The sequence below is a fragment of the Passer montanus genome, unplaced genomic scaffold (assembly GCF_014805655.1).
Source record: "Passer montanus isolate IOZ18808 unplaced genomic scaffold, ASM1480565v1 scaffold160, whole genome shotgun sequence".
Classification (NCBI taxonomy): domain Eukaryota; kingdom Metazoa; phylum Chordata; class Aves; order Passeriformes; family Passeridae; genus Passer; species Passer montanus.
In genome coordinates, this window is record NW_024363161.1 from 719,522 (window position 1) to 739,053 (window position 19,532).

A 19,532-nucleotide genomic window follows, 5' to 3' on the forward strand; every position below is an offset into this window, starting at 1 on the left:
CACTTGGGAAGGGGAAAGCAAGGTCCTTTCCAGTTCATCCGAGATCCAGGAAAATCCCATCCTGGAGTAACTGTAAGGTGTTATTAGAGATCTCAAAAAAAAAAATCTGGAATATTTTATTCCAGATATAAGGGTTTTTTAGAGATCCCAGAAAACCCCATCCCAAAATAATAGCAGGGGGTTATTTGAGATCCCAAAAAATCCTGGAATAACAGCAAGGGGATATCTGGAGATCCCAAAAAATCCTGGAATAACAGCAAGGGGATATCTGGACATCCCAAAAATCCCATCCTGAAAAAACAGCAGGGGGTTATCAGAGGTTCTCCTGCCCCCAAAAATAACCCCAGGAAGGAATTTTCCCACCACAAACTCCCCAGTCCTCCCCAAAACTCCTCTTTTTCCAGCTTTATCGGGAGACCCACAGGCTTGGGATGGGAAAAATAGGGAAAATCATTAATTCCATTCAGGGAAGTCAGCAGGTTTCAGTTTGGAAGCCCCCCCTGGGTTTCCCACCAGTTCCAAGAAGGTTTTCCCAAACCTCGGTGGCCCTGGAGCAGGGGTGACCCTGACCTGGATGATGAATTCCCTGATTTATTTCTCCACTTGCAGGAAATCCAATTATCCCAGATTTTTGATTGGTGACAAACGAGGAGCCATCGATCCCCCCTCCCTCCCAGCTGTCGGCTCCGGGCGATCTCTGCTCCTTCCATCGATTCCTGCCCGGAGGAACCGGGCAGGGATCATCGTTACTGATATTTTGGGATTTTTCCCTTCTGAACTCCTTCTCCGGAGGCACAACCTCAGGCAGAGAAAGAGCAAAAATAAAACCAGTCCATGCAGGAGTCCCAGGAGCTCCAAAATCCACTTTGTTTTTGGAATTCCGGGTGTGATGTGCGGCTTTTGCCCAAAAAAATGACCTGGGGGGTGCCTGGGGCACCTGGATCAGCCCCAAAGGGTCTCAGCTCAGCTGGAAAATCCTTGGTATCCCTGAAGGAATGTTCTGGAGGTTTTTAGGGAAGGGAAGGGAAGGGAAGGGAAGGGAAGGGCTGTGTGGCCTCAGGGTCCGACAGATTGGATTTTTGGGACAGACTCCTCCAGACCCCCCATGGAAACAACCACAATGCCCACCAGGATTCCCAGCTCTGGAATTTGGCCCTGGCCTGGAGATGCTTCTCCCAGGCCACAGGGACAAGGGGCAGCCATATCCAAACTCTCCCTCATTTGTTGGGACAGCCGTGATCCCCTCCCTTGGGAAAGCCGTGATCCCATCCCTCAGGACAACAGTGATCCCATCCCTCGGGACAGCAGTGATCCCATCCCTTGGGAACGCTGTGATCCCATCCCTTGGGAACGCTGTGATCCCACCCCTCAGGACAGCCGTGATCCCATCCCTTGGGAACGCTGTGATCCCATCCCTTGGGAACGCTGTGATCCCATTCCTCAGGATCTCCCTGGCCCAACCTCACCCAGCTCCATCTTTCCCGTTCTCTCCAGCCCCATTCCCTGGACAAAGAAGGATTGTGATCACTGCTTCCTCTCCTCCAGGTTCACACTCCGTGACTGATAATCCCTCTGCTCTCCCGGTAATTCTGCATCCCTAATGGAATTAACAGACAGCTCCCTCTTCCAGCCCCGACTCCAGGCGCTGATTCCTGACACTTCCTCCTTCCATGGAGAGGATGTGTGGGGCTCTTCCCTTAATCCCAATCCATCTCCTTGGAGCTCTTCCTTCAATCTCGATCCATCTCCTTGGAGCTCTTCCTTCAATCCCGATCCATCTCCTTGGAGTGGAGCTGTTCCCTTAAACCTGATCCATCTCCTTGGAGCTGTTCCTTTAATCCTGATCCATCTCCTTGGAGCTATTCCCTTAATCCCGATCCATCTCCTTGGGGCTCTTCCCTTAATCCCGATCCATCCCTGCTCTCCTGGGAAATCACTGCTAATTTGCACCTTTCCCTCTCCCAGCACTTCCAGAGCTGTCCCATTATCCATGTTTGGCTTTTCCCGCTGATCCCAAAGGCTGATGGAGAAATATCCCGGCCCTGATTCCTCCTTTAGATCTGCTCGTGGAATGTTGGCATTATTTGGGATCTTTTCCCTCAAATCTAACATTCTGGGGGTTGTCCCACCCCTGAGATGGAGCAAAGCTGGAAAATCAGGAGATTTTTCCATGGCTCCACATGGTGTCCATGACTCGGCTTTCCCAAATCCATCCCTATTCCCAAATCCATCCCTATTCCTGCTGCAAAACTCCCATCCCAAAGCCCTCCAGGACACAGAGAATCCTCAGACAAACCACACATTCCCATTTTTCATCCCAAATTTCCCTCCTGTTCCTGAAGACCCCAGCCTGGCCTACCAGCCAAGATAAGGAGTGGGATTGGGAATAACAGTGGCAGCCAGACCTTGGAAAAGAGGGACAAACGGCCGGCAGAGCCTCAGATCCTCTGGATGTGCTGGGAGGCCGAGGCTCGGCATTAATAAAACATAACCAAGCGTGGGATCATCCAATATTCCTTTAATTCAGTGCTCCCGGGAGGGCGGGAAGAGAGGCTGGGAATGCGGGAGGTTTTCCTGCTCAGTGGGGCTGAGAGGAGTGCCTGGGATGTTAAACAGCTGGAAAAGCTCCCCATTCCCATTCCCATCCCCATTCCCATTCCCATTCCCATTCCCATTCCCATTCCCATTTTCCAGGCTGGAAGTGCTCTCCCTTCTCATTCCCATTCCCATTTTCCAAGCTGAAAGTCCTCTCCATTCCCATTCCCATCCCACTTTCCAGGCTGGAAATGCTCCCCATTCCCATTCCCATTCCCATTCCCGTTCCCATTCCCATTCCCATTCCCATTCCCATTCCCGTTCCCATTCCCGTTCCCATTCTCTAGGTCAGAAGTACTTTCCATTTCCATTTCCATTTCCATTTCCATTTCCATTTCCATTTCCATTTCCATTTCCATTTCCATTTCCATTTCCATTTTCCAGGCTGGAGTGCTTTCCTTTCTCATTCCTATTTCCTTTTTCCAAACTGGAAGTACTCTCCATTCCCATTCCCAACTCATTTTCTAGGCTGGAAGTGCTCCCTATATTTCTATTCCCATTCCCATTCCCATTCTCTAGGTCGGAAGTGATTTCCATTTCCATTTCCATTCTCCAGGCTGGAAGTGTTTTCCTTTCTCATTCCCATTTCCTTTTTCCAAGCTGGAAGTGCTCTGCATTCCCATTCCCAACTCATTTTCTAGGCTGGAAGTGCTCCCTATTCCCATTTCCTCCCTCCCCCCAAGATAAAATCATTCCAATCAAATCTTTTCAGCCTAAAAACTCCAGGATTTTTTTCACACTTTTTTTTCTCCTGGTGGGAAATCTGGAGCAGATCTGGAGCGTGATCCATGCAAACCAAGAGCAGAGGGAGCATCCCGACCATCCCATTGCCCAAACCCTCTCTCTCCCACATGGAATCTCCCAGATTTTCCTGCCCTAAATAAAAACAACCCTGCAAATTCCAAGGAAAGGGAAGGTTTCATTTGGGAAGTGCTTCCGTGAGCTCCTCTCGCCTCCCAATCCCCACACTAATTATGGCAGAAATTCAGGAGGAATCCAAATAATCTCCACTCCTCACAAAGCGCTTCCCTACAGAAAAAAAGCTGGAATAACTCAGGGAGATGCAAACAGAACTTCAAAAGGGTCACCAGGAGCTGGCGTTCACGGAAAACATCTCATTATCCAATTCCAAAGGGAAGGACTCCGAGTGGAGCCAGAGTGCTGGAGGCTTTTCCATGCAGGATGGGCTCTCTGGGACCCTTGTTCCTGGTGGGAATTGAATCCTTTGGATCTTTTCTGGAACAGGATCTGCCTGTGCTTTTCCAGCAGCAGATCCAGCCTCGTATCCCACATGGAAAATCCCATCCCCCAGTGGATCCAGCATTTCCATCCTTCATGGGAAATCCCACTCCCCAATGGATTTAGCCTGTTGTCCCGGATGGAAAATCCCACACAGTGGATCTATTTTTATCCATCCATCCATCCATCCATCCATCCATCCATCCATCCATCCATCCATCCATCCATCCATCCTTCCATCCATCCATCCCCCATGGAAAATCCCACTCCCCAGCAGTTCCCTGGGAATATTTCAGCTTCATTGGCCTTTCCAGCCCCCCAAACCCTCCCACCCCTCTCCAAGTCACGGGGTCCTCCCGTAATCCAACATTCCCTGCTTTATTTTTAGGAGGAAGGCCAGGAAAGGAGCCAAATTCCGCCCCCGGTTCTCGGGATGCTCCAGAACTGCAGAGGGTGGAATGGCAGAGCCCGTGTTCCCACGTGGATCCCGTGTTCCCACGTGGATCCCGTGTTCCCACGTGGATCCTGTGTTCCCACACTTTGTGCAGCTTCATCCGCAGGGAACGGGGGCGGCCAGGCCTAAAAAAAGGAGGAAGATTCTCCACGGAGCAGCAGGAGAATCCCAAATCCTGGTCCAGGAATCCAGGCTTGGAATCTTCCGAAGCCTTGGAGCTGGAATTTTGGAATGCTCCCTCCAGAGGGGCAAAGCTGGGCTGGGAATTTCCATCCCATCAAAATCCCTTCCCAGGCAAATCCCACCCAATCCATGGGGTTTTTCCAAAGGAAAGATGGAGCCATGGAGAACTCAGGATGAGGAAGGGGAACACCTCCACAAGAGGCTCATAGAGAGCCCATCTGCATCCCCCTTATCCCAAAATCAGGACAGTCCTGAGGATTTTGCTGGAATTTGCTGAGCTGGATTCTCTGTGCCCTTCTCCTGCTGTCCCAGTCCCGCCAGGAAGAGCCAGAGATTCCCAAATCCATGCCAGAACATCCCATGGTGACAATCACTGCCCAAAAATGTCCCTTCCATCACTTCCCTCCTTTCCAGGTCCCAGTTTCAGGAGCAATTCCCACCTTGGGACCAGCCTGGCACGCGTGGCCTCCAAAGCAACATTCTACCCATAAATCCAGGCTTATCCATGGAATTTGTCCCCAAAAAAAGCATTTCCATGGACAGGAGACCATGAGGAAGCAGATCCCTCCTCACCCTTCCTCCCATCCATCCCTCTGATCCCAAACTCCCCTCACGAAGGAATATTCCTCCTCTCCCTGGAGCCAGCCCTTCCCTGGAGCTGCAGATCCTTGGAAAGGGAAGGAAGAGGTGGAGAAGCAGGAGGTGCATCCCAAAGGAAGATTCCCAGCTCCCGCTTTCCCTGTCCTGGCCAGATCAGAAGCAGCTTCAGGATTTATCCCCGAGCACAAGGAGATGGAGAGGGGCTTTTAATCCCCTCTGCCCAAAGAATATTGACCAAGGAATTATAGGAATGGGAAATTATTCCAGAGCTTTGGGCAGGAGACAAACAAATTCCCTGCCTCCTCTGCTCCAGGTGGGATCTTCCACATGAGGAAGAGGAGCCAAAATCTGTGGCCTGGAGGCTGGGAAGGGCCCAGTGGAGGCACAGTCCCACCTCCATTCCCTTCACTGGGAATTGTGGTGCTTCCTGGCGTTCCCCCAACCTCCTTGGAGCTGAATCCCAGCTGGGAGTGGGAATGAAGCACCTTCCCTGATCCGAAGGCTTTGGAGAGCCCCCAGCCCCTAATTTGATAAAACCAACAATTCCAAAGAGGGAACAACAGCCGTGGGTTGTTATCCCTGCCTTTGGAATCCGCCCGCCCTTGGCGTTCCCGCCGGATCCGGGCCCCAGCGCGCTGAAAACAAGCCCGTGATTGACGGGTTATTTTGGGAAAAAAAGAGGGGAAAAGTGGGAAGCAGAGAATGGAACGGGAGCGCCAGCCACGAGCTCGGAACGAGCCCGGCAGCGCCGCGCAAGCAAACAAAAGGGCACAGAGAGCAGCTGGATCGGGAAGGATTCCAGCCCCAGCCGTCAGCTGCATCCCTCCCGCCGGGATTCGCCAGCCGGGAATTCGCTCGGCTGGAGCTGCCTCCCAAAATTAAGGATTTGGGGGCTCCTTCCCTCGTTTTTCCTCTCTGTGGGGTCTGAGCACAGAGCTGGATGTGGTGTGGCCGAAGTCGAGGATTTGTCTTGGAAAATTGAGGAAAATCCCACAAAATCCCATCACTGGGAGTTGCAAGGGGGTGATGCTGCTTCATCCCCCCCACACCTGTTCCAGGTAGGAATTGTGCCCATTCCCAGCCATCCAGGGCGAGCTCCCAGCCCCATTCCCAGCTCCCTGCAGAGCTTTTCCCTCGGCAAGCGCTGCCGGAGCCTCGGGAAGATCCTGGGCTCTGCTCAGCTGCATTCCCACTAAAACCCCACTCTTATCCCGAGAGCTTTTCCTCAGCAGATCCTGGGGCACGAGGTGAGAGCTGGTCAAGCACTCCAAAGCCAAGGAATTCCCAGCAGGAAAGAGCATTTTTGTGGGAAAAACCACCACAGGAAACATCTCCATAGGAAGAGGCGGCTGTTGGGATCATCTGGATGCTCCAGGACCAGCCATGGATTTGGGATGCAAGGTCCAGGCAAGGCCTGGAATGGTTTGGAGGAGCCTCCAGGCTTCCAGACCTGGAAAAGTCCTGGAGTGGCCCATGGGAATCTCCTGAAGTTTAACAAGAACAGGAGTGGGACAATCCCAGGATGGATCCAGGCTGGGAGAAGGACCCGGAGCAGGACAATCCCAGGTGGATCCAGGCTGGGATGAGCACATGGAGCAGGACAATCCCAGGATGAATCCAGGCTGGGATGAGCACGTGGAGCAGGACAATCCCAGGATGGATCCAGGCTGGGATGAGCACATGGAGCAGGACAATCCCAGGATGGATCCAGGCTGGGATGAGCACGTGGAGCAGGACAATCCCAGGATGGATCCAGGCTGGGATGAGCACAGGGAGCAGGACAATCCCAGGATGGATCCAGGCTGGGATGAGCACAGGGAGCAGGACAATCCCAGGGTGGATCCAGGCTGGGATGAGCACATGGAGCAGCCCTGAGAGAAGGACCTGGAGCAGGGCACGGAAACCTCCCAAGTCTAGGGCTGATCCCAGAGCAGGAAAATTGGGAATTCTGCCCTATGGAGCAAATCCAGAGGAGGCTCCAGGGTGATCCAAGAAAAGGCTGGGAGAGTTGGGAATGATCAGCCTGGAGAGAAGAGAAGCTTTGGGTTGACCCAATTTTGGCCTTCCAGGACCTGAAGGAGCTGACAGAAAAGATGGAAAAGATCCGTTCAGAAGGGCCTGGAATGATGTGACACAGGGAATGGCTCCACAATTCCAGGGGGGAAATTGAAATGAGTTACTGGGAAGGAATTCCAGGCTGTGAGGAAGGTGAGGCCCTGGCACAGCTTTCCCAGAGGAGCTGTGGCTGTCCCTGGATTCCTGGGAATGTATGTGACACAGGGAATGGCTCCACAATTCCAGGGGGGAAATTGAAATGAGTTACTGGGAAGGAATTCCAGGCTGTGAGGAAGGCGAGGCCCTGGCACAGCTTTCCCGGAGGAGCTGTGGCTGTCCCTGGATTCCTGGGAATGTCCGAGGCCAGGCTGGAGAGGACCTGGAGCCACCTGGGACAGTGGGATCTGTCCCTGGCCATGGAATTCCCACCCAAAGCATCCCAAGATTCCAAGGCTGAGCCCATGGATGGAGCTGGGAATACCTGACAGCCCCCACAGGGCAGGGGCTGCTCAGCTCCAGGGTCCCAGCACCTGGATCAGAATCCCTCATCCCAGGCCAAAGGGCACCGACGTTCCTAAGCCAAACCCTACAACATTCCCGGGATTGGGTTTTGGAGGATGCCAATAATCCCAAGGGAATTTGGGCTTGGAGGACTTTGGAAACGCTCTGGGAGCAGCCACAGGAGCCTTTCCAGGGAGCAGTAAAGCTGGGAATATCTTCCCTTCCCGAAGGTTATCCCGGTTATCCTGGAAAGGCACAAGGAGAGGGAAGATCCTCGCTGGAGCCGCGGCTTTTCCCCGAGCTCTGGATAAGGAATTCCAGGCTGTGAGGAAGGCGAGGCCCTGGCACAGCTTTCCCGGAGGAGCTGTGGCTGTCCCTGGATTCCTGGGAATGTTCAAGGCCAGGCTGGACAGGACTTGGAGCCACCTGGGACAGTGGGGTCTGTCCCTGGCCATGGAATTCCCACCCAAAGCATCCCAAGATTCCAAGGCTGAGCCCATGGATGGAGCTGGGAATACCTGACAGCCCCCACAGGGCAGGGGCTGCTCAGCTCCAGGGTCCCAGCACCTGGATCAGAATCCCTCATCCCAGGCCAAAGGGCACCGACGTTCCTAAGCCAAACCCTACAACATTCCCGGGATTGGGTTTTGGAGGATGCCAATAATCCCAAGGGAATTTGGGCTTGGAGGACTTTGGAAACGCTCTGGGAGCAGCCACAGGAGCCTTTCCAGGGAGCAGTAAAGCTGGGAATATCTTCCCTTCCCGAAGGTTATCCCGGTTATCCTGGAAAGGCACAAGGAGAGGGAAGATCCTCGCCGGAGCTGCGGCTTTTCCCCGAGCTCTGGATTGGAAGTGGCGGCTCCAAAACGCAGCTGGTGGGAGGAGGGAAATTGGGCTAATTGGGAAAGGGCAATTAGCACAGCGAGGGGGATTTTCCGAAGGGGCTGCGCGGCCTGGATTTACCTGGAGAGGCTCCGTGGGAATGTGGGATTCGTGGAAATGGGAGAGAAAACTCCCAGAAAAGAGCTGAACGCGGGATTTGATGGGAAAAGCATGAACAGGAAAGGACAGCGGGAATGTGGGGTGGATTTTTGGCACCTGCAGGTGAATTAAAGCAGGATTTCACCCCTGCTCCTCCTTTTCCCTCATTCCCCCAGGACACAATTCCCACCAAATTCCAAAGAAACATGAGCAGGTGACTCTCACCACTCTGGAGAAAGCTCCACGCTGGGTTTTCCCTCCAAAAACGAGGGAAAATCGCATTTTCCAGGCTGGAGAATGCTCCACCTGGGGCGCTCCCTGTCAGCTGGGAAAACCCCTGCCAGGAAAACCTCCGGGGGGAATGCAGAGGGGAGAGAATTCCAGGCAAAACCCCGACTGCAAAGCGCTTTTCCCAAGCTGGGTTTTTCAAGAATATCCCCAAGGACAGCTCCCTGCAAAGCCCAGGAGCTTCAGACACTTAAATTTTCCCTTTTTAAAAAGATTTTCCCCGGCTGGGGTTGGAAGCAGAAGCCGAAGCAAATCCCACCGGGATAAAGGCGCTGGAAATCTGCAGGAACTCGACACTTTGATCCCTCCCAGGGCGCTAAAACAGCCCCAGGAGCCCTTTATGGGGCCGCATTTCAGGCATTTCAGCCAGGGAAAAGGGGGCTTTTCCAGCTTTTCCAGCCCCTTTTCCAGGCGCTCCTCTCCTTTTCCATGGTCCAGCGCTGCCTCCTCCGCGTGGCCTCGTTTTTCCCTCCTGACGGCTCCTTAACCCACTTAGCCCCGGCCCCGGCGGCTTTTTTTGGCAAAAGGAAGAGGTTGAGCCGGGGACAAAGGGGGAAAAAAAGCAGGAATCGCAGGGGTGATGCTCCCGGAGGGCTGGAAAACACCTCGGGAATGATCCCGGCTGCGCTCGGGGTCACAAAAGGGCTTTTCCTGAGCCGGTGAGGATGCAGAGCAGGGCTGGAAAGCCCCAAAAAAACCTTCCCACGGATGATTTGTGGGGTGGGAAGCGATTCCAGAGGATTCCTGGGGGAACCTCCGGGATGCGGATGAGGGGACAATAAAAGCAGGAAAAATTCCCCCAAAAAAGGGTTTTGGGGACACACGGCAGGTGCAGGGATGGACAGCGGGGAGTGGGGCCGTGCCCACCTGGAGCTTCCCGGGGTCTGGATCCCTTGGATTGCTCCAGCCGGGATGGGGAGGGCACGGACGGGAGGGGAGGGCACGGCGGCGGCTCCAGCCAAGGATGCCGTCAGCCAGGAAAAAGCCATCTGCGCTCGGAAATTCGGGAATGGCGAGCGCTCTGCCCCCCCAAATTCGGGAACAAAGCTCTGCCCCCTCCCCCAAATTCGGGAGCAGCTCAGCCCCCGCTGCCCCGAGCAAAGGGAGGCGCCCCCAGCCCGGGATTTGGCCGGGATTTGTGGCTGGCTGATGGAATAACAGAGCTCGGGATGGGATTTTTGGGACAGCCGAGCGGGGGAATCACAGAATTCCGGGGTGGTTTGGGTTGGGAACCCCAAAATGAGCACAGGGACGGCTTCCATAGGGAAGGAGATGCCGACCACGGCGGATCCTCGGGATGCAGCCAAGTTCCAGTGGGGTTTAGGAGCCCAAATCCAGCTCGTGGATGCCCAAACCCAAACAATTCCCCACGCCGGATCCATCACTTCCTAACCCCCAACCCCCCCGGGCTCCCCGAGCTCCTCCAACCCCTTCACAAACCAACTTTGATCCCATTTTTCCCCCCAAAAAAAACCCTGACAAGCAGAGATTCCCCCGCAGCCGCTCTCAGGAAATCAACAGCACGAGAGCAACCGCCCGATCTGCGGCGAGAAAAAAAGCAGGAGAGAGGCAGGAAAAATGATCCCTGCGCCAGTGACAGACAGCTGGAGCTCCGGGAAAGCCGGGGGGATGCGTTGTTCCTTGGAAATTGTCTATCCATGACCTTAAAACGGCGGCGGAGGAGAGCGGGGAGGGGAGGCGAGGCAGCCGGGGCTGCGTTTGGCACAAGTTCCCCCCTTTTCCCGAGCAGGTTTTATTCCCGGTGCTGGGATCGCGGGATGCTCGGGCTGCTCGGGAAGGGGGCTCGGAGCAGCAGCCGCAGCCCGGCAGGACCCGAACCCCACGGCCGAGGGAAAAGAGGGGTTCGGGGAATTCTTGCCCCGATCCCAGCGCCCGGCTGGGCCGGGGCTGCGCCGTGCCCGGGGGATGGATCGGGAGCAGGCGGGGAAGAATCGGCTCCTTTGTGTGGAGCTGGCCCCGCAGAGCCGCGGCTCCCCCGCCCCGCGCCCTGCAGCGCCCGCCGGCGCTTCCCGGAGAGCACAAAGTCCATTAAAAATCAAAAATAAACCCAAATAAACCCAAAAAAACCGGGGAGATGCGGAGCAGGCTGCGCTCGTGCCTCCATCTCCCGGCGCCTGGAAAAGCTCCCGTTTCCCGGGGTCTCGGGAAGGAGCGGCCACCTGAGACCCGCCGAGCGGGAATTGGGGCAAAAAGAGGGAATTCGCCTCGAATGGACACGGAATGAAATCCCACGCGACGAGGCGCAAGTTTCCTTCCTCGTGGGGCGCGACGAGGGCAAAGTTTCCTTCCCCGGGCGGTTTTCCCTCCCCGGAGCCCCGGGTTTGGGGCTGGCGTGGGGAGTCCCGGGGTTTTTGGGAGCTCGGGAGCTGCAATCCCCCAGGACAGCGGGAATTTGGGGGGTGCTGCTCCTTGTGGGGGATTTGGGGATCCCAAAGGGGCAGGAGGGGCTGCGAGCCCCCAAAAGCTGAGCTCGTGGGGGTCCCCAAAGCACAGCCCCCCCTCCGCGGCTGGAGCAGGGCTGGATGCGCAGCCGGAGCTGGGGAGCAGCGGGGAAAGGGGACACGGGGCGGCCCCGAGGGTGAGACCCCGGCCCTCGCACCCCAAAAACGGCGCCCCAAGGACGGCTCCACCCCAGCGCCCGGCTCATGGGTCAGCGGCAGTGCCCGGGTAGGGGGTGCCCCGTTAAAACCCCCCTTTTTAGGGGGTGTCCCAATAACAGCTCCCTCACCAACACCGGGTTATGGGGTGCCCCAATAACAGCTCCCACACCAATACCGGGTTATGGGGTGCCCCAATAACAGATCCCACACCAATACCGGGTTATTGAATGCCCCATTAACAGATCCCACACCAGCACTGGGATAGGGGGTGCCCCACTAACAGCTCCCACACCAGTTCCCGTTTATGGGGTGCCCCATTAACAGCTCCCACACCAGCACTGGGTTATGGGGTGCCCCAGTAACAGCTCCCACACCAGCTCCCGTTTATGGGGTGCCCCAATAACAGCTCCCACACCGGTTATGGGGTGCCCCAGTAACAGCTCTCACACCAGTTCCCGTTTATGGGGTGCCCCAATAACAGCTCCCACACCAGCACTGGGTTAGGGGGTGCCCCACTAACAGCTCCAGACCTCATCCCCCGGTACCAAACCCCAATTCCCCACTCCAAACCCGTGGATTCTCCTCCCCGTGGGTGCCCCCCATCCCTCCCCCAGCCACCCCAAACCCCAGGGCGGGGGCGCCGAGCCCCGAGCCCGCCCCGTGGCCGGAGGGGCGCGGGGGTCACCCCATCCCTCCCGCGGCCCCGGGGGTGTCGCTGTCCCCTGGGGGTGGCACTCACCCAGCGCCAGGTGCCGCAGGTGCCACAGCAGCAGCCACAGGGGCAGGGGGCTCATGGCGCGCATGGTGCCCGCGGGGCGGCTCAGCGGGGCCCCCGCGCCGGGCGGCGGGCGGGCATCGCGTTGGGATGCAGGCAGGGATGTGGGCTGCAGAAAAAGGAGCAGGACACAGGCAGGGATGTGGAGTCCAGGATGAGAATGGGATGCAGGCAGGAATGTTGGATGCAGGCAGGAATACGGTTGGATCCAGGGTTGGGATATGGTCAGGGATGTGGGCTACAGGACAGGGAGCAGGATCCAGCAGGGATGTGGGATACAGAGGGGCTGGGATGCAGGATGGGGTTGGGATTCAGGATGAGGAGCAGAATGCAGGCAGGGATGTGGGATGCAGGATCCAGGAGCAGGGATCCACAGGGATGCACAGGGACCCACAGGGATGCACTGGGAGCAGCGCTTCCCCCCTGCCCCCTCTTCCCTTGGCAATTCCTGTCTCCCTGAACCCCCGGATCCAGCCTGGAATGATCCCAGGCTCCCCAAAATTCCATCCTGGCTGGGAGCCCAACCCCTTCAGGGCCTTGCCCCACAGCTTTTCCTGGTTTGCCTTCACTCTCAGACTTCGGGAAGCTGCCAGGATTCCTTGGGAAGAGGGATTGGGATGCCTGGGGCTTCCTGAGGGCAGAAGAGCTGGAGATCCACAACTCTTTCTGTACAAAAATCCACATGTTTATCCCTTATTCTCATTTCCAGGTGCTCTCCCTGTCTTCCCAAATCCTTTCCCTCCAGCCTTCCACCCCCACCCATTCCCAAAATCCCAGGGGAACGCTCCCTGATTTCCAGCTGGACAAAGCCAATTCCATGGGAAAACCCCCAAACCTGCTCAGAATCCTTTTTGGGGGCTAAAATTTGGGTTAAAAACGCTGGGACAAAAGTTTTCCCTGGGGTGGGGATGGGAAACAGCTGGAATTCCAGCCCAGAGAAAAAGTCTTGGATTGGGCCATGCCATGGTGATGGATTTGGGCATTTTTGGCTCCTGGTAGTTCCTGTCAGAGAGTTTTTTGGGAATCAAGTCCCACCAGTTTGGATCAGACTGGTGTTACTGGCTGGGCTGGAATTCCAGCTGCTCCAATCCCCCTGAAAGCCATTCCATGGAAAATCTCAGTTTTCTCTCCCAGGATCCTCTTTTGGGGCTCTGCTTGGGAAAAGACTCCAGGACAAAATTCTGGAGTCACCCATCCCTCAATGCCTGGAAATCTGGGATAAAACCAAATCCAATCTCAAATTCCAAGTTCAGATCCTTCATTTCCCCCTTACAAGGAGTTTTCCATGAAAAACTGAACAACCAGGAGTCACAAATTCCCAAATCCATCACCACGGGATGCCCCAGTCCAGGACTTTTTCCCTCGGCTGCCGGAGCCCAAAGTCTGGCTCTTCCTGTCCATTTTTCCATGGAAAAAGGCAACATTCCCACCCTTCTGCTCCCCCAGCACTCCCGCTTTCCTCAGCCAGGGCTGTTTCCATGGCTGGAACATTCCTTTGGATGGGAGCCACCCCTGGATGAGGCGGGTGGAGATTTTCCAGAAGCTGGGAATTGCTTCCCAAAGATCCGACAGCTCCGACACCTCCTTGGAAAACAAAAATAAACCAGGATTAAAAAAATTCTTACAATTCCACAGCTTCCCAATGGGAATTTCAGCCCCTTTCAGCACAACCTCGCCCCGGAGCAAATCCCACAAATTGGGGAGAAGGATAAAGGGGAATAACCCGGAATGTTGGGAGCTGGATTCGTTTTCTGGAGGCAAAGCTTCCTTGGCAGCCTCCAGATTCCAGGGGAATTCCCAGGAGCAGCTCCCGGCCCATCAGGCGCTCCCGGGACATCGGAGCAGACAGGGAATTCTGGAAATCGCGGGGTGCGAATCCCGCCGTGTCCGGATCGCTCCCATTTCCCCTGGATTTTAATTCCCCGTGAATCCAGTGGCTGGTGAGAGCTGCCTTGGAATGCCCTGAGGAATTCCCGGCCTTGGGAAGGGAGGGAATGAGTGGGGAATGCTGCTCCTGCCTCATCCAAATGATTATTCCGAGGTTTTTTCCATAAATACGGATTTTCCTGTGTTCCCATCTAAAGCTGGATCCCTTCACTCCCTAAAAAAATCAATCCCTGTTTTCAGATGGAGCTGGTGCCCTCCTGTCCTTCCCAGATTCCCAAGGAAAACCAGGCCCAAGCCTCATTCCAGGCGTCTCTTGGGAACAGCCGGAATCTGGGGCAGCACATTCCAGGTGAGAATCCTCAGAAATGGGAATTTGGGCCGAAAAAACTCCCAAGGGGAAAATTTTCCAGTTTCTCTTTTTTCCTTGATCTTTCCAGAATAAATCCAGGGGTTAAGTCCAAAATTAGAGAAGAAAATCCCAAATTTAGCAAGAATGTCTCACTTTTTTTGGAAGAAAGTCCCAAATTTTGGGGAGAAAGTCCCAAACTGGAAAAGAAAACTCCAAATTTAGCAAGAATGTCCCAAATTTAGGGAGAAAGTCCCAAATTTAGGGAAAAAATCCCAGATTGAAAGACAAAGTCCCAAATTCAGGGGTGGAGTCCTAAATTTGGAATAATCAGGAATTTATCCCAGAGCATCATCCTGGGGAGCAAATCCCAGGGAGGAAGTTTTGATGGAACATCACCTCGGACAAATTCCAGGAATTTTGGAGCAGGAAGTCCCTCCTGGAATGGGGTTTGGAAAGGAGGAGCAAACAAAAAACTGGAGGATTGGGATGAAAAATTCCCTGGTGAAAAATCCAGAAAGAGCACCAGGAAAATCCAAGAGTGGGAGCGAGGAAAGGCTGGGAATATCCGGCACTCCCGGAGCTGGGCTGGTCACCAGCTCAACCACGGGAAAAAATCCGAGGAGATGGAAAAAACTGGGGAATAAGGAGGGGAAAGAAGGGAAAACCTGAGGCTCGCAAAGAATTTGGAATTTTTACTGGAATTTCTGTAGAATCGAGGGGATCAAGGATGGACTTGGGTTCTCTGTGAATTCCCATGGGATTTTTTTGGGATTGAGCCGGTTCTCTAGTGGAGACGCCTGGGAAAAAAAAAGGAGGGAATATTCCCAATTCCACACAAGGCCTGGTGAAGGGTGAGGAGTTGGAGCTGAGCCCCAAAACTCCTGGCTGGATGAGGGAAGCGGATTTGGGATTTCAGCCGGATTTGGGGTTTGATCCCACGATTTGGGGAGAGAGGAATAATTGGGATTTATCTTGGAGGGACCCAGGAAGCCAGATGAGAATGGGGGCTGGTTTTTGGAAAGAAGGGCCAGAAGTGCTGGTTTGGGAATAAAACAGAATCAGTGCCTGGATGTGGAATTTTTGGGATAGAGGGGAAGGATGGGGGATCTTAAGCCTACTTCTGCATTGCTGGCACTTGGCAGCTCCTAAAAATTCCCCAAAATTAAAAAAACATAAATCCTTAATCTACTCATTTCATGCTCAGAGCCCCTTCCAACAGGGAATTTTCCAGTGGAAATCCCAAAAAACCTGGCTACAGCTCCAGCCGACAGGAAAAACCCCTCAGAGCATTTTCCAGCCCCAAATCTCACCCGTGGAATGCTTTCCCAGCCCGACGGACACAGGGACAGAGGGAAAACCCCTTGGAAAAGTGGGAACAATTCTACACAGGCCTGAGGCCGCTCCACCAAGAGTTGGGATTTTAGGAAATTTTAAGATATTTCTGACATTTTTTGGGAGCATCCCTGGCTTTGCACGGGTCCCTCCTTCCTGCTGTTTGTTTTTCCCAGTTTTTCATGGAATTTTTTCCCTGCAGGTGATGCGTGGTCCCCAAGCCTGGCCCCACTGCCATCTCATCCCAGAGATTTCCAGGATTTTTTTCTGGATGTCCACCCCAATCCTTCCCTGCCTGAGGCCTCTCGGATCCCCTTTGTTTCCAGTGCCGGAGCTTTCAGGAGCCCATCCCAGGTTTATCCTGGATATTTCCATAGGTAACGGGACATTTTTCCTGGAAAATTGCCCATCAAGGGGATTTTCCTTGGGAATTCAGAGATTCTTTCCTTGGGAATTTGGAGTGCTGGGACATGCCCAAACTGGGAATGCCACTGGGAGCTTTTCCAGCTCCACCTCCTTCCCCAAACCTTGGGAAGAATGGAGTCCAGGAAGGCTCCGCAGGATCAGTGGGATGGGAGAGGTCCCTGGAGCCTCCGGGAAGGCGGCAGGAGCGGATCCAGCGGGATTCCCACAGCTGGCACCGGGACGAGTGGCTTTTCCAAACATTTCCCACCCCAAAGGCTCGGGAGCAAACAGAGCCGGGGCTGTGCAAGCAGAGATGCCGTGGGATGGATCCCGGGATATTGACACTCCTGGAAAAACAATCCTGCATTCCTGGCACGGCTCATCCCTGATTCCCCAATTCCCATCCATCCCGCATTCCCGGCTGGCACCTCCAGCACGGCTCATCCCCGATTCCCAAATTCTGCCCCATCCCGCATTCCCGGCTTGGCTTCCCCTTGGGGAATTCCTGCTGCATCCATATCCTGGAGGGATTGCTCTGCTTCCTCTGGGAATTCCATATCCTGGAGGGATCGCTCTGCTTCCTTTGGGAATTCCTCCCAGCAGGAGGTGTCAGTGCCACCAGTGCTGCTCTGGAATTTGGGAATCGCTGTCAAATCCTGCCCTGATCCTCCCATCCTGGTGCCTTCCCAATTCTTCCCATCTTCCCAATTTCCATCTTCCCGTTTTCCCATCTCCCATCTTCCCATCCTCCCGTATTTCCGTCTTCCCATCACTGCTGGAGCAGCCGGAGCAGGAGCTGGGACAGGAACCACCCATGTGGAAGTGTCAAAATTCCAGCAGGAATTCCAGAATCCCGCTCCCATCTCCAGGAGAATCCCGGCGCCTCCTTCTCCATGAACTCCATGGAAAGCAGCCTTTGGATCCCAGCACGGGATCCTTGGAGCTGGAAAATTCCACCTGGTTCTGGTGGCTCCCATGGGAGCTGGGATGGTTGGGCTGCTCCAGGCTGAGGAATTCCAAGCAGGAACAGGGCAGGAAAAGCAGGATCCTGAATCCTGCCGGTTTTCCCTTCTGTCTCTTCCCACTCCTCCCATCCCCGCTCCACCCCTCAGCACCAGGAGTGGGATGAGCCGGGGATTGCGGATCCCGGGGAAGGAATTCAATAAATACGGAAATGGCTGCTCCTCGGGCAGGAGAGGGACGGGAATGAGGGATTGGATCCATCCGAACACCTGGAAAGAGGTGGAGAAAGCAGAGCTGGGAAAAACAGGGAAAAGGGATCTGAGGGAGACAGGGAAGATTTTCTTGGAAAATGAATCCAAACCATGGCACAAAGGGAAAATACCTTAATCCAGAAAAGAGATCCCAAATTCAGAAAATAGATCCAAAATCCACAAAATAGATCCAAAATCCAGAATATATCCCAAATCCACAAAATATATCCCCAATCCACAAAATATATCCCCAATCCACAAAATACATCCCAAACTCAGAAAATAGATCCCAAATCTGGAAAACAGACCCCAAATCTACTAAACATATCCTGAATCCATAAAATAGATGCCAAATTCACAAAATAAATCCCAGATCCAGAAAATAGAGATCCCAAATCCACAAAATACGGTCACATTCCAGCCTCTTACCAAGTAAAGTTTCCCCCAGGGATTTTCCCAGCGTTTCTGGTTCCTCCTCCAGGACCTCCTGATTCTTCACCTTTCCCCTATCCCACATTTCCCAGGTTCCGAATTCCCGAGCTCCAGGCTCTGCTCCTGGATCAATAAATCCAACCTTGGCGTGGCCCTTTGGAGAGGAGTTTTTGCAGGACAAGGAGCTTTGGGAACATTTCCCCCATGGAATAAATCCCAATTTTCCCTCCAGCGCAGCCAGGAAAATTCCTTGGGAATTTCCCTGCAGCCAACAATTTCCCAGCTTTCCCTGCAGCCAACATTCCAAAGAATTCCTGGAATGTGCCACCACCACCAACCCCATGTGGCGTTGGCAAATCCCATGGGCAAATCCCGTGGGTGACCCTCGGATCCAGGCACTCCCCATCCCACGGGATTTTCTTTTCCAAGAGACGCGAAGGAGCTGAGGAGATCCTGGATTTCCCATGATCCAATCCCAGGAAACACCCGGGAGCTCCAAAAGGATGGAAAAGCGGGGAGGAAGAGGAGGAATTTCCATTTTTCGGTGGAAAATCACCTGGAATTTCCAACTTCGGAGCTTCGCCGGAGGACAGGAGCCCACGTGGCATTGGAAATCCCATGGACAAATCCCATGGGTGACCCTCGGATCCCGGCACTCCCCATCCCACGGGATTGTCTTTTCCAAGAGACGGGAAGGAGCTGAGGAGATCCTGGATTTCCCTGATCCAATCCCAGGAAACACCCGGAAGCTCCAAAAGGATGGAAAAGAGGGGAGGAAGAGGAGGAATTTCCATTTTTCAGTGGAAAATCACCTGGAATTTCCAACTTCGGAGCTTCAATGGAGGACAGGACTCGCCTTGGATGGGTTTTAGGAGGAATTTTTTCATCCTGGGAATGTTCGGCTGTTGGGAAGCTCCAGAGTCGTTATCTCCACACAATTTAATTAAAGTCTGGCGTTAATGACACAATGGCCACTAATTAATTCAATTAATTTAATTATTTTAATTAATTTTAAATTAATTTAATTAATTCTCACTCCTGCACAGGAGATTTTGGGGGGGGGTGGGGATTTTTTGGTTGGGAAGCAAAATTAAATTCCAGCCCCGGAAGCACGGAGGGCCCTCGAGAAGCAAAGGGATTTGGGAACGCGTGGGGAGCATCCAGGACTGGGAACTGGGAATGTTTCTGGGAATATTGACTGGGAACCAGGAAAATTGACTGGAAATATTGACTGGGAACTGGGAATGTTGACTGGGAACTGGGAATATTTCTGGGATATTTACCTGGGTGCTGGGAATATTTCTGGGAACTGGGCAAATTGACTGGGAACGGGGAATATTGGCTGGAAACCAGGAATATTTCTGGGAACCAGGAAAATCGACTGGAAATATTGGCTTGGAACTGGGAATATTGACTAAGAGGGGAGGGAGAGGAGGAATTTCCATTTTTCGGTGGAAAATCACCTGGAATTTCCAACTTCGGAGCTTCGCCGGAGGACAGGACTCGCCTTGGATGGGTTTTAGGAGGAATTTTTTCATCCTGGGAATGTTCGGCTGTTGGGAAGCTCCAGAGTCGTTATCTCCACACAATTTAATTAAAGTCTGGCGTTAATGACACAATG

At 53.9% G+C, this 19,532-nt stretch overlaps 2 protein-coding genes across 2 annotated transcripts in view; one reads left to right on the forward strand and one right to left on the reverse strand.

Moving 5' to 3' along the window:
- IGSF21 (immunoglobin superfamily member 21) overlaps positions 1-12,371 on the reverse strand; it is a 45,460-nt gene extending 33,089 nt beyond the window's left edge. The window contains exon 1 of the mRNA XM_039703170.1: positions 12,257-12,371. Coding sequence (XP_039559104.1) covers positions 12,257-12,320 — 64 coding nt within the window. The 5' untranslated portion in view covers positions 12,321-12,371. The remainder of the gene's footprint in view (positions 1-12,256) is intronic.
- Positions 12,372-12,382: 11 nt separating this feature from the next.
- On the forward strand, positions 12,383-18,845 carry LOC120499437. Its single transcript, XM_039703171.1, has 4 exons — positions 12,383-12,960; positions 14,420-14,528; positions 16,063-16,237; positions 18,713-18,845. The coding sequence occupies exons 1-4, from the start codon at positions 12,383-12,385 to the stop codon at positions 18,781-18,783; spliced, it is 933 nt and encodes a 310-aa protein (XP_039559105.1). The 3' UTR covers positions 18,784-18,845.
- The last annotated feature ends 687 nt before the right edge of the window (positions 18,846-19,532 follow it).